The sequence below is a fragment of the Colossoma macropomum genome, unplaced genomic scaffold, assembly GCF_904425465.1.
Source record: "Colossoma macropomum unplaced genomic scaffold, Colossoma_macropomum, whole genome shotgun sequence".
Taxonomy (NCBI): Eukaryota; Metazoa; Chordata; class Actinopteri; order Characiformes; family Serrasalmidae; genus Colossoma; species Colossoma macropomum.
The window spans coordinates 9,006,445-9,020,811 of NW_023494796.1; the positions used below are offsets into that span (position 1 = coordinate 9,006,445).

At 38.1% G+C, this 14,367-nt stretch overlaps 1 protein-coding gene across 1 annotated transcript; it reads right to left on the reverse strand.

Annotated features, from left to right (window-relative positions):
- Positions 1-1,102: 1,102 nt before the first annotated feature.
- On the reverse strand, positions 1,103-13,830 carry LOC118816498 (C-type lectin domain family 4 member M-like). The gene is made up of 6 exons (XM_036582905.1): positions 13,729-13,830; positions 11,948-12,093; positions 11,698-11,804; positions 11,455-11,596; positions 1,478-1,584; positions 1,103-1,344 (listed from the first exon to the last, which is right to left on the reverse strand). The coding sequence occupies exons 2-6, from the start codon at positions 12,050-12,052 to the stop codon at positions 1,197-1,199; spliced, it is 609 nt and encodes a 202-aa protein (XP_036438798.1). The 5' UTR covers positions 12,053-12,093; positions 13,729-13,830; the 3' UTR covers positions 1,103-1,196.
- Between the last annotated feature and the right edge of the window lie 537 nt (positions 13,831-14,367).

A 14,367-nucleotide genomic window follows, 5' to 3' on the forward strand; every position in this document is an offset into this window, starting at 1 on the left:
CCGAGAGTGATAACTTTGATCTCTAAGCCAGATAAAGATTCAGATTAGTAAGATTTTTATCATATTGAAGTTGTTTGAAGTTGTATTAATGTGAATAATTAATACAGTTATTAATAAGCTACATTCTGTAATTCTGCAGACCTGCACAGGTGCTGATTGCAACTGAAATCAAATTATTATTGGCATCAACAGAGAAACTGAATACATTTCTATAATAAAAATGATGCCCCACCAACACAGAGTCATGATTTATAGCTAATTGTATTACATCATAATCATATCTTCACTTGAATTCCTTGCACAGAAATATTCTAAAAGAAATTTATGCAAATAGAGAAAATATGAAAGAAATAAAATACAAAATGATGGTAAAAATGTACCTTTTGGTTTATAATAAAAAAGAAAAGAAGCAACATGAAACATGTGTAAAATGATCTGATTTCTATGAAAGATTAGTTAGAAATAGTTAAAGTAGTTAAAATAGTGACACTATGAACTATAGATCATAGAAAAGTACTGCAAAGGTTAAACATCACCACCAGGGGGCAGACTAACTCCTTGTGCCTCTCAGCCATCTGAAGTAACATGATTTACAAAGTTACAAATACAATACAAAGTTTTTGAGCAACAGCGACGATATGATGTATTTTACATTCAGTAGGTTTAACTGCAATAGAGGATCACATGATCATAATCTGACCTACTGTCCACTGATGGATCTCAGACTTCCCAAATGTTAATACAGTCATGTGACCCTCCTCTTTAGCACAGAAGTGTCTGGATATGAGTGCTCCAGGGACACTTGACTGAATTCATAGTGAGAATTTATAGACACTAAGAAACAGTGAATGTGTGTTTAGACTCTTAACATAGTAAAGCTAAGATACATAATCTGAGTGGACAGTGAAGCACTTTTGTAAGTCATTCTGGATCTGCTAAATGCTGTAAATGTAAATCAGTGACCACAGCTCTCCTCCTGAAGATCTACTTTCCTGCAGAGTTTAGTTATAACCTACATCTGATGCTGCACCCATTACCCAACACTAATGCATCTGATCCAGCCAATCAGGGACTTCTGAACAAGTTCAGTGGTGGGAGCAGGTGTGACAGACTGTATATGTGACTCCATATCAAAGTAAATCTCCAGGATCAGAGTTGGTGGCCACTGATAAATTTTAACATTTTATTAGTCAATATCAGTTTACCACTGAAACGCTTTTCTCACAGATCCACCCTTCTTTGTAAGAGCATGGTCTGTCATTCCAGCCCTTCTTATTTAGCACATTCACAATCTCACCACAGTCCTCATTATTCTGATCATTTGGTTCTCCTTGAGCCCAGAACCTGAAAGCCAGAGAATCAGAATCAGTCTCTGATCAGTGTTCACTGTTAGCATACCTTTATCCATCTGCTAAAAGGTGCAGTCGGTACTTGAGAAGGTGGGAATAATCAGTTAACCAGTTAATCTATTTCTTACTCAGTGGTCAGAGCTGATCCGTCCACCCATTTCCAGACTCCCTCCATGTCGCTGTCAGTCAGACCAATCCAAGCTCGACTGCTGCCCATATTGTTAAGGATGAACTCCTGTCATTGAGATAAGAATGAGCTGAAGATCAGTGGGCAGCGTTCCCTTTCCTACTCTCTCTCTCTCTCTCTCTCTCTCTCTCTCTCTCTCACCTGTTCTTCTCTGCTGTTTATGATCACCAGGTCTGCTCCTCTCCCTCTGCAGTCCTGTCTGCTCTCACTCCAGCTCTTCTCTCCAGTAGAGATGAAATAAACACTGGTGCTGAAAAACATCCAACCCTCCTGCACTGCCTTCACTATAAATAGAACACACAGAACACACTCAGACACTCAGATCAAAGTATTGATAGTCATTCTATATTGGTAAAGTTCACTGCATCTAAATGGCTTACAGGAAAATACAATATTTACAATAAATCCTGTAAGTTTGGTAATATTCTGGCCCAAAGTGTGTTTGGATCAGATCTGATTGGCTAAAGTTAACTGCTTTAATAAATGGATTAAACAACCTCTGGTGTCACTTCCAAACTTAAGTCAGGAAACAAATAGATTTTGATTACACTGATAGAAATTTTATGGTATCTTTATTTGAGTTTTTACACTGTTCAGGAACTCTTCTGAAGCAAGGAGTGTCGTAATGTGTTTTAACTAATCCATAGTCTTTAACTAATCCATTCAGATTTAAAAATGTCAGATGGATAGATGGTTGGACAGTTATTTAATGGTGGATTGGAAATGATGCACTCTGTTCATGGTGACTGTGAATTGATCGTTTTGATTATTTTTGAGTTTGAAATAATGCTGGATGAGACAGCACAAAAGTGATGTAAACACTTTTATGCACTTTACGATGCTTTTATGCTTATACTTAATGGGCATTTTGACTATAACTCAAATAAACGAAAGGGTGTTTTCTGACGTTTACGCAGTACTGTATAGATACATAAATCACATAATGATTTAAACGTGATAATAATATGTATCGCTTGCTTAAAATTTCAATTTGACTTAGTTACTTGAAAAAGAGTTAGCCATCTTAAATCTTGGAGATGATCTGCTCACCCAAATTAGAGAACTTCTGAAGACAGTCTTTCTGATTCTGAAGCTGATGCATTACAGAGACGTAACTGGTCTGTAGCTGGTCTCTCTCTGCAGTCAGTTTGGTGTTACTGGTCCGTAACTGATCTCTCTCTGCAGTCAGTTTGGTGTTACTGGTCTGTAGCTGGTCTCTCTCTGCAGTCAGTTTGGTGTTACTGGTCAGTAACTGGTCTCTCTTTATAGTCAGGTTGGTGTCGCTGGTCTGTAACTGGTCTCTCTCTGCAGTGAACTTGACCCACAGCACTGTGATGCCAGTCAGTAGGAGAACACACAGCAGCCCCAGACACACTGCAGTCAGTATGAAGCATGTCCTGAAAACAGTCACAGTGAGTAGAAACAATGTACACACTTAATGTCTTGTGGCTTTGTATAAATATGAAATATGAATTAGATTTGGCACAGATATGATTTTAAAAATAAAAAAAACTAAAAGGGTATTCAGTCTCTCCTTTATATCTGTGTATATCTAACGTGTAACATGATGAAGATTTGAGTCTTTAGGAGCTGGTACAATATTATTGAACAGAACAACTCAAATGGAAAAAGCAACAAAGTGGGTCTCTCTGAGGGGCTTGCAGGGGGCAGTGGAAGTCAGGTGCAGATACTGGTCATGTTATTCTTCTTTCAAAGACAGCATAATGCTGTTAGCATGGTAGTTCACCAGTTTGTAGATTACTAAGTTACACTTCAGCACTGCATCATATCTACACAGGATGCTTTCTAGTTGTAATTACAGAGCTACAGTGAGAGAGCCACACTGAGAGAGGCTCCCATTCGCGTGTCATATACTATTTTAAAGCCTCAAATTGCCATCAGTTATCAGCTGAATGGCTCCCTCTTGTGGTTGCTGACAGCTACTTACATTGATGCAGATTTCCTTTGCTGTACATTAGTCTGTACATGTACCATCAAACCATGACTATATATGGTGATGAGTTTTCAGCCCTCTTTCGGTTTATTTTTGTTTGCTGTGGGCCTCGCTACATATTAAAAGGGGAACTCCACCCGTTTTAATTTCTGTGTAAAACAATCATTAAGATGTAAAAAAAGTCGTTTACAGTGGTTTGGTGTGAAATGCTCCACTCTAGAGGAACTTAAGAAGGCAGAGTTGTTCACAGTGGAGGTGATAGGAACCAGACGTCAGAAGAGTTTAATGTTTCTGAAAGCTACATCACAGAAAACTGCCTGATGTCTGAGATCCAATTTTCAATAGTTTTTAAATAACCTTGTGGCCTAGAATTAGATTTTATAAAATCCATTCAGGGTGGAGAGCTACATGCAGGGTGTTATGAGGCAAAACAGTCCCCAAAGATTCAGATTTCCCTCTTTGTTACCATTATCATTATCAGCATTACATATTAAAACTCAAAACACACATGTAGGTTCACTGGTGGTTTAGGATATTCAATAAAATGACTGTATTTGTTTTGTAGACATTATGACTCCTGCTTCCTATCACCACCACTGTAAAGAAATCTGCAAAGAGTCTATAAGTTTCTCTACAATGAACCATTTCACATCAAACCACTGCATGATTTTGAATTAATTAATTAATTTAAATTATGTATTTATTTATTTTTTACATTTAAACAGTTGAATTATGCTGGAGAAAATAGTGAAATTCCAGTTTAATAGTTACATTTTACTTGTTTCAGTGTTTTTCATAAAGAGATGCTATTTATTTAGTACCTTCACCTCTTTTCATTGTTTTTATGTTTCTTAAAATCCATATTTATTTATTGCACTGGCTATTTGTGATTGAGTGAACTGACTGGTGTGTTTCAGAGTCTTAAACTTCTTGTTTCTAAGTGGTCCAGAGAGCAAACTGCTCTATACTGTATTGCCTCTGTGTGATACAGTAAAATGCAAGATACACCTGCTAGTTACAATGTCATGAGATGTCACCTGAGATATTAATCACACTTCAGATCACTCAAACACATGAGAAACCTTCAAAATTCCTTTTGGTTACTGATTAAAGCCAGTTTACAATACACTTTAATGTGAGCTTACAGCACTATTTATCATAGTAATACATGGTGAAGTGAAAAATCTAACAAAGATTTAAACTGTGAGTGGTTTTGTCGTCTTTCTCAGCATTTTTAAAGTGTATATTCTCTGCAGTTACTGTACCTGAGTTTCTTTTGTCCCTCCTGGTCTTCTGTGTTTCTCTGTTGTCATCATTCACTTCATATAAATGCCCACCGCGATCTAAATTTCTTCTGTTGTCTACAGTAATTCCTGAATTTTCATACATATCCTCCCTCATTTTCTTCTGCTCTGACTGATATTAACTTTAATGACTCTGAAAACTGTAAATGTGACTCTGCATGAGCTGCCTGTCAGTTTAAAGCTGCTGCAGTTCCTGTGCTGAACTATGATAGTAAACCACCTGTTCTAAATGAAGAAGATTGTGGTAGATAGTGATGTCAGCCACAGATGTGAGACTGTGATGGTGTTTGAGGTGTGTGAGTCTCATGGTTTGTGTGCAAAAGCAACTTTTCCGATATCTTGTGAACCATAATCTATCCTTTTGTTAGATGACCTTTATTAGCCCACAACAGGGAAATTTCACCAACAGGGAATTTCCATCCATGCAGCGAAACACCACATACACACTAGGGGGCAGTGAGCACACTTGCCCGGAGTGGTGGGCCTATCTGCAGCGCCCGGGGAGCAGTTGGGGGTTAGGTGCCTTTCTCAAGGGCACTTAAGTCACATACAGTCGGCTCAGGGGATTAAACTGGCGACCTTCCGGTCACAGGGCTGGTTCCCTAACCTCCAGCCCACGACTGCCCATTTTGTTGATTTTGTTAATTTCCTTACACAGTCATTATTGGATGTTGTACTCCACTGTGGTTAAGATGGTAGTAGGTGGTAGATGGTTCAGCATGGATGTTGTGCTCCCTACAACCCCAAAGAAATCAGTGATTTCTAAAGTGTTCTTTGACTTGTATTTCATTGCAGACATTATGAACACAAGATATTTCATCTTTTTTCTGGTCAACTTCATTTCTTTTGTAAATATACATCCATTCCCACCATTTAGGCCCACAATACATACTAAAAAACGTTGGGCCGGAAGCAATTTAGGGCTAGTAATGAGGTAAAGTGATTAAATAATGATGTGATTTGAAACAGCTGACTGAAATCATGATTTGGTACAAAAGCAGAATCCAGGCAAGGCCCAGCCCTTCAGGAGCAAAGATGGGCCGAGGATCGCCAATTTGACAACAAATGCATGCGAAAATAATTGAAACGTTTAAAAACAATATTCCTCAACAAAAAATTTCAGCCCAATCTTTATTCCCCTGGTTATTTGGTTCTTCATTCATCCAGAACCTGAAACCCAGAGAATCTGAATCAGTCTCAGATCAGTGTTCATTTAGCTTTAAGTTCAGATCTTTAGCTCAACCCTCTGTTCAGTGAGACTCATACAGCTTAGAACTGAATCATTTACCTCTAACAATAAGAATTTATGATTTTCAATCACAGTTTCAACGGTAACTGTGGGTGGATGCTGATATACAATATTTTGTTGAGTACACACAATATTTTAAATATTTTAATATTTCAATATTTTAAGTACATAAAATATTTTTTCGAGTCTCATGCAAAAGTTTGAATGCCCTCTGTCAAAGTAAATATCCTTACTGATTTTCTAGGTGAAAATAAGAGAACACATCCTCTACAGAGAACAAACTTACATATGGCATTTTTCTGCACAATAATTTCTATTTATTTGCCGAATGTAACATATTGGGGAACAAGTGATTAATCATGATTACTGAACATTTATAAAGACAAAATGGAGTAATTACAGGCAGCGTTTCGGCTAACGCTGTTGTACTGGTGTGCGCTGAAGGTCGTCTTCCAGAGTGAAAGTCCTGTTTCTGGTTTTTTAGCAACTCGCAACCAGCCAATCACAACAAAGTTGGCCTGAGTCTTCCTCAATTGCCAATGTTGAATTGGAATTGACGCCATACAGAAAGAGCTCAAGGGTTTCCTTTGCATATGCCACCAGGTGAGCCTCTGCCAGGAGGATGTCCACATCCAGGAACTGAAGGTGGTGGCACTGGACCCATGCGGCTGCCTCGTGGCTCCTCTCTCTCGTCTCTCAACACCTACTGAGTGAAAGAGATGTGTATTAGTAGGCAGAGAGACAAATGCACACAGGTGGACGTTGCAACTCATAAACCCTAATCAACTCATCTAGCCTGGGCCTGTAGCATTAAATAGCATGGTAATGCTTATATAAGTGAAAATCCCCAGTTAAGACTTTCTCTGCAGTTACTGTACTGGAGTTCCTTCAGTTCTTCTTGTGTGTCTCCATGTCGTCCTCATTGGAACAAATGTCTTCATATGAATGTCCACTGTTGTCTGAATTTGTTCTGTTGTCTAAAGTAATTCCTATATCATTCCTTACATGCATTCTGTGGTCAGACTGGAGCAGAACATGTAAGTCTGAACTGATGACTTTGCGTGTGTTGCTCGTCAGCTTATCTACTGGTGGGAAGCCACTGCAGAGTATCTGTGCTCAGCTGTAACTGTAAATAGTCTAGACTAAGCAGACTGTGGTAGATAGTTAGATAGTGAGGCTGGCCACATCTGTGAGATCTCAAGTCACATGGTACATCTGCATCTTGAAGCAGAAGTTTTCAGCGTCTTGGTATTGTCCTCACTTATGAGGATAGTCTTATATTCAGACTTTCAGAGTTAAGTTCGCAGCCCTGTAATATTGGAATCAGTTCAGTTTCAGTTTGGCCTGCCTGATAAATTATACAGCAACGTGTGTATAACTGATTAGTGATGGAGCAGCTTTAAAGCTGGTCTCTGGTGCCCTTTAGTGGATCAATATGATGTGACACCAAACACAGACTGTAACATTATGATGTCTTCAACGATCCTAAAACCACGTGTGCTGAACTCTGGTCCTGGTGGGCCGTAGCTTTATTAAAAAGACAAAGAAAGAGCTTTGTGGGTTGATGTCAGCATTAGAAGAGGGAGATATCTTCAGAGTCATGGCCCACCAGGAGCTGACAGTGACACTCCTGTCTTAGAAGTTTATGAGATGCTGAGCAACAATGTGCTCATGATCATACTCATGATTACTGTACGTATTTCATTATTTGTTATTGTCACTGTTTTGGAATCCTGTAAACTGGAACTGCTTAAATCTTTTTCATAATTCCGATAAAATAAAATGATAAAATTCCCACCAATTCAGCCCACAGCTGTTGAGCTCCGCCCATTCATGCTGAAGTTATAAGGCATGTTTCAGACTGGACTGCTTTTTGAAAGATCACAATACAAGGCAGCCAATCAGAACAGAGCTCAGTAACAGAAACGACCTGTTTAATTCTAAGGGAAAAAGAGAAGTTACATATACTGTCGTATTAAAATAATGTTCCTAGACGTCTCTGAAAGAGATATGACAGTTCAATAAGTAGGTTATTGTGTAGATTTGGACAAAGTAATTTCTGAGATTACGCATCATATAAAATTGTCTCTTTCTGAGGCTAGGAGAAGTGGATGCTCAGGTGTGTCAGGTGGGAGGACAGGACATCTATGCTGGACTTCATCCTTTGAAGGCAGATTGGAGTATTTTGTTATATATTATATATTTTGCTACCCAGATAATCCAGTGGAGCTCAAGGTGCCTGGAATCCTGATCCTTCACCTCAGTGGTCAGTGCTGTACCGTCCACCCATTTCCAATTTCTGTCATATGCAAATTGCATCACACTAAAGGTTCTAAAGGTGAAGTTTAGTTTAGTAACCAGTAGATTCTGCCACTAGAGAGCGTTAAAACTGGACCTGCAGAATTTCACATTGAACAGTTTTAAATACTGTAGAGGGCCACAGGATCCTAATTCACCTACTGTTTCTAAACATTGATATGGTAGCACAGACAGTGTTTCAGTCTCTGTTTCTGGGAAGTCCAAAGTAAAAGACAATGGAGTTCATTCTTATGAATACATGTACAATGACAGAAACAAGATCTGGTTTAACTGCTCAGTATATTCTGCCTGTGTTCTAGTAATCATATCAATTTATCATTAAGACACTCTTTTCTCACAGATCCATCTTAGAGTGTGAGAGCATCTTCATTCCCTTGGTTATTTGGTTCTCCATCCATCAACCCAGAGAATCTGAATCAGTCTATGCATTTTCATTGGAATTTGAGTCAGGAGAGAGTGCCATGCAAACACCTTCACCTTCTTTTTTAGAAAGCAGCATTGAGTTATTTTCATTATATGTTACAGGGATTCAGTTTCTAGGCAGACAAGGTTACATTCTCCTCTAATACGTGCTGGTACATTACATAGTCCTGTCCTGGTATAAATACCCTGGTACATAGTCCTGGTACATTGCTTCATTCAGTTTTCCTAAAGTGGGTGTGGAAAGTATTTTTCTATTTATATTTTACCTCTGATGACTTTAAACATGAAAGTAGACAGTTCACAGATCATGACCAACAAGGACGATGCAATTGTTTCCTTCTTTTTTTCTTTTTCAGACAGCTCACATTATAGATTTCTATTTGGAAATGGCATCCTCTGCTCTGTCAGGTATCAGATCTTGCTTTAATTGATTCCTCTTGGCACATATTTTCAGTATCTGGAGCTTCATATTCAAAGGACGTTTGAAGGAAGTAACACTAGCTCACTACTAAAAAAAAATGAAAGCTTGACTGAAATAATGACAGATGTGGAGAGCATCTGGCTCATGATCAGATTTAATTTTTTTTTTTTTTTTGCTGTGCTGCTAGTAAACTTCCCACCACAGGTGATAACCACTGTTAGATTTTCTTATAATTGGCCACGGGGGCCTTCTATTGGCTTGGGCACATGGGCCACTGCCCATAAAACCAATGGGATCAGCATGTTGTGTCGTTTAATTTTCAATAAAACTGTAGTCTACCATTTTTATCTTTTAATTAATGAACGGACAAAAATGGGGGCTGTGGGTCCTGTGATTTTCAGTTACAGCTTCATAATATTTACAATATCACAAACGACATTTAATATTTACAAACGACACATCACTAGTAATGTCCTCCTCACAGTTTTAGTGAAACCAAAGACTATATAATGTAGACCTTCATGTGTCCTCTCTGATTCAGTCGGGTGGCTCCCTCTTGTGGTTATTGAGCTACATGCACTTACACAGGTTTCTTTTCTTTGCTGTAACTCTGGTTAAGAGGAGATTCTTGTGGAGATTTTCAGAGGTGGATTTGCAGTCATGTTCATATTCAATCAGTGATATTTGATTTTCATTTAAACCTGTTGCTGGTATATTGTGGAGGCGGCCACTTGCTCTCTTTCGTGGTATGTAGAGCTGCACTTCAGGCTTCTCCACCAAAGGGGCGGTGAATGTTGCTGTTTTGTATGTTGATGCTGTTGCTCCTTAGTTTAAGCTGTATCTATGTGTTGTTTGTGTTATTTTGTGTCAGGCTGTGGGTTTAGTTAGAGTGGGTTGTATGCCTATTGAGTTAAGAGCTATGGCTGGTGACCTTTACTGCCATGCCCAGCTGTGTTTATGTCTCTTTTCTCCTGGTGGTAATAAAGAGCATTTCTCATAGCAGAACTCAAAGGCCTTTCCTGCGTCTCCTACACCACTAAGTGATTGCACATTGGACGATGGGGAAAGTGGAGGGTGGCAAGAACACAGCCCTGAACAAGGACTGGGGTGAGTGAGTGCCCAACGGTGCTTGTCCAGGCCAGGACTCCTCACGCCAGGACCCAGGTTTGGGCTGTGTGGGTTGTCGGGATGGCTGACTTTTGCCAGGGGGCAATGTGACATTAATATTTCCTTAATAATAATACTAATATCTTATATAGATTATATAATAATGATATTATATAAAAAAATATCTTACATAGATTATAAATGAGTGTCTCTGCACTTTTTTGGCAATTACAGTCACATTGACCACAAAACAATTCACAGATCTAAGCAGGGTTTGTGTGCTTTTCCTAAAAGGTTGTTTTTGTTAAAATGAGCCACTGAAACCAACCATATTAACAATGTACTTTTTCTGTAAAGTTTCATTCATCTGAATGACTTCGTTTCAAAATCATACCTGATGGTGATGATTGCATAACTGAACACCATAAAATATCAGTATTTTTAAAATGAAAACATGTCACCATCAACACATTCATGATTTATTGGCATGTCTGCTAGATAAACTATAAGCTTTATTAATTGTATTAGACATTAAAAGGTTCTAACACAGCGACATGTTTAGCATTCAAAAGAAATGTATGCAATGAAGTAAATATGATTAAAAAACTGTAAAATGTACAAAAATGAGATGTATGAAACAAACTGTTAAAAGAAAATCAAGTCAGAAAACAAACACTAAACAGAAAACTACCCAGAAACCTCCACAACTAAATTCATAAATATTCAGTATTTAATGTATCCACTCTTTTCCTTTAATACAACTTCCATTCCGTTCAGGAGACTCACTTTCAGTTTTTCATAGAAATCTGCAAGGATGTTTTTCCACACCTCCACAGTTCAGTCTTAGAAGTTGGTTGAACCACCACCCCCCCCCATATTAAAATTAACACAATTATAGAATTTTTAATTTTTAAAGATTTGATTCAAGGAGTTTGCAGCACTGTTAATCTCTGACTTTCCTATCCTGTTTCTTTTCTACCATGAAAAGATAATCAGCAAATCAAAGGTAATTAAAAGAGTGACAGTTATGAATTATATACAAATATGCTGAGTTAGAAGTGACCATTTAGCTAAATATTCTCTTACAGATCCAAACAAACTGCTGATATTCGCTGTCACTTATTCTAAAACACTCTCAGTTAAAAATACTTTTCTCACAAATCCAAACAAACCGGTCATTACAGGGATAATCAGCCCAGTTATTTACAGGATCAGACTTGTCACCAGTTACGACACAGTCCTCATCTCCTGCTGCACCATTGGGTTCATCACTTCCCCACAACCTGAAACAGAGAATCAGAGAATCCACTGTGTTGATCAGAGCAGTGAGGAGTGAGAGTCTTTAACTGCACCATCACCAGAGTTCAGTTCAGTGATCTCTTACCCAGTGATCAGTGCTGAGCCGTCCACCCATTTCCAGGCCCCCTCTTTCTCACTGTCAGTCAGTCCAATCCAAGCTCTCTGTCCTCGTCTCAGTATTTCAATAAAGTTCTGTTAACAACCAGATGTAGATTCTCAGAAACAGAGAGGAAAAGTAATTCACCTCACATGTGTTTGTGCGGTAAACTATCACAAATCTCTCTCTCTCTCTCTCTCTCTCTCTCTCTCTCTCTCTCTCTCTCTCTCTCTCTCACCTGTTCTTCTCTGCTGTTTATGATCACCAGGTCTGCTCCTCTCCCTCTGCAGTCCTGTCTGCTCTCACTCCAGCTCTTCTTCCCTCCAGTAGAGATGAAGTACATACTGGTCTTGAAAAATGTCCAGCCCTGCTGTGCTGCTGCCTCTATGAATTGAACACAAACACAGAGATTCATTTTACATTTTAATATCACAGTTATTTTCTTCTTTCACATGTGAGTGACTGTGAGTGAGTGATTACTGTACTGGTAATTTTGAGATATACTAATATGACAACTGAAAGATGATGACTGTCTGATAATGTTTATGCACATCTGCTGATGCTGATTCTGATACCAATACATAAACATGTAAAAAATGTAGAAACTGGGGCTAAAGCTGACTGCATCAGCAATAAAACCTTAAGGTGGATAAATATAACATTTACAATTTCATTTTCAGCCATTATCTGTCAGTACTGATATGATTCCAATATCATATCAGTACAATTCCTAACTGCATCATAACGTTAAATGTAATATGATAGTCTGGTATTTACTCATTATGGAAATGTAGCTGTTTCCATATTGGATGCAGTGTTTTTGTTCATTAATGTTTTCAGGTTATGTCAAATAGTTACTGAAATTAACAGGATTAGCACTTCAGAATGTGTGAAATAATGTTTGTGATAATCACAAGTAAACAGAGCTCAACATACTTAATAAATCTATATTACAGTAACAGTTAAAGGCTTTCAAAACTGATTCCACTTATTATATAATTATCAAACTTTCACAAAGCAAAAACACATCAACTGGACTGAGTCAACTGATTGTACAGTGCTATAACCCTCCGTTACTGGGAGTGAAGAACATAACTCCATGAAATTTCCATTTAAAATACTACTGAAAAGTCAAAGACCCCATTTCGTTTATGTAATTTCCAGTAAAGTAAAAGATATACATTTTTCATTGTCATAAAAAAGCAGCAAAGATATATTTAACACCAAAGAGAACAACGCTAAATATAATCTATCTAAATTTCATATTTATCTAGCACTGGGCAGTAATCACTGAATTTAAAAATGATGATGATGATCAGAATTATTACAGTGTGAACTGTTACTTTCTGTCAGTCCAACAGTCTCTTGACTTTGCTCTCTCAGACATGAGTTTTTATGATCTACAGTGTCAGCAGAGCACCAGTTAGTTGGAATCTAACTTGTACTGTGGTGTGTGGCACATTTGGCCTGCTAGCTAAGCTACTGTTAGTATAGCTAACATGCTACAGATCCAGACTCCACAGAATAGATAAAACTTTGGCTTTTCTGTGCTTCCAACAGCAGGTGCTCTGTTTCACTTCCTTAGACTTGAATATAAACCTGTGTTGGTGCTTTAGTTGGAACTGAACTGAACCGGTTTTGTGGTGAGCAGAGCTGTTGTGCTAGTTAAGCTAATGCTAATCAGGTCTTCTAGTGAGCAGAACAGTTTAACATTTAGTAATTCTTAGATGGATGGTTTGACATTTATTTAACGGTGGATTGGAAATTCTGTTCATAGTGACTGTGAATTGAACTTTTTTCTTATTTCTTTATCTTTCACGCTTGTCCTTAAAGGCCATTTTGACTAGAAATTAAATAAATGAAAGGGTGTTTTCTGACTTTTGCACAGTACTGTATAGATACATAAATCACACAATGATTTAAATGTGGTAATATGTACTGTTTGCTTACACATTTCGAAGTGACTTAGTTGCTTCAAAAGGACTTGACCATCTTAAACCTTAGAGATGATCTGCTCACCCAAATTAGAGAACTTCTGAAGACAGTCTCCCTGATTCTGAAGCTGACGAACCACAGAGCCATAACTGTTCTGTAGCTGGTCTCTCTCTGCAGTCAGTTTGGTGTAACTGGTCTGTAGCTGGTCTTTCTCTACAGCCAGTTTGGTGTAACTGATCTGTAGCTGGTCTCTCTCTGCAGTGAACTTGACCCACAGCACTGTGATGGCAGTCAGCAGGAGAACACACAGCAGCCCCAGACACACTGCAGTCAGTCTGTAGCATCCTGAAAACAGTCACAGTGTGTAGAAACAATGTAATTTTTTTTTACATTAATGTAAAAATGTCTTGTGGCTTTGTATAAATATGAAACATGAATTAAACTTCTCTATTCATAAACATAAACAATAATGAAAAAAGAAAAAAGGTATTCAATCTCTCTTTTATATCTGTATATATCTATCTATAGCTGTGTAACATGGTGAGTCCTTAGGAGCTGGTATAACATTATTGAACAGAACATCTCTTGAACGGAAAAAAGCAAAAAGCAAAAAAACGAGGGGCTTTCAGGGGGCAGTGGAAGTCAGGTGCAGATACTTGACAATTTACTCTTCACTATAATACAGCATAATGCTGTTAGCTTGGTAGTTGACTAGTTTGTAGA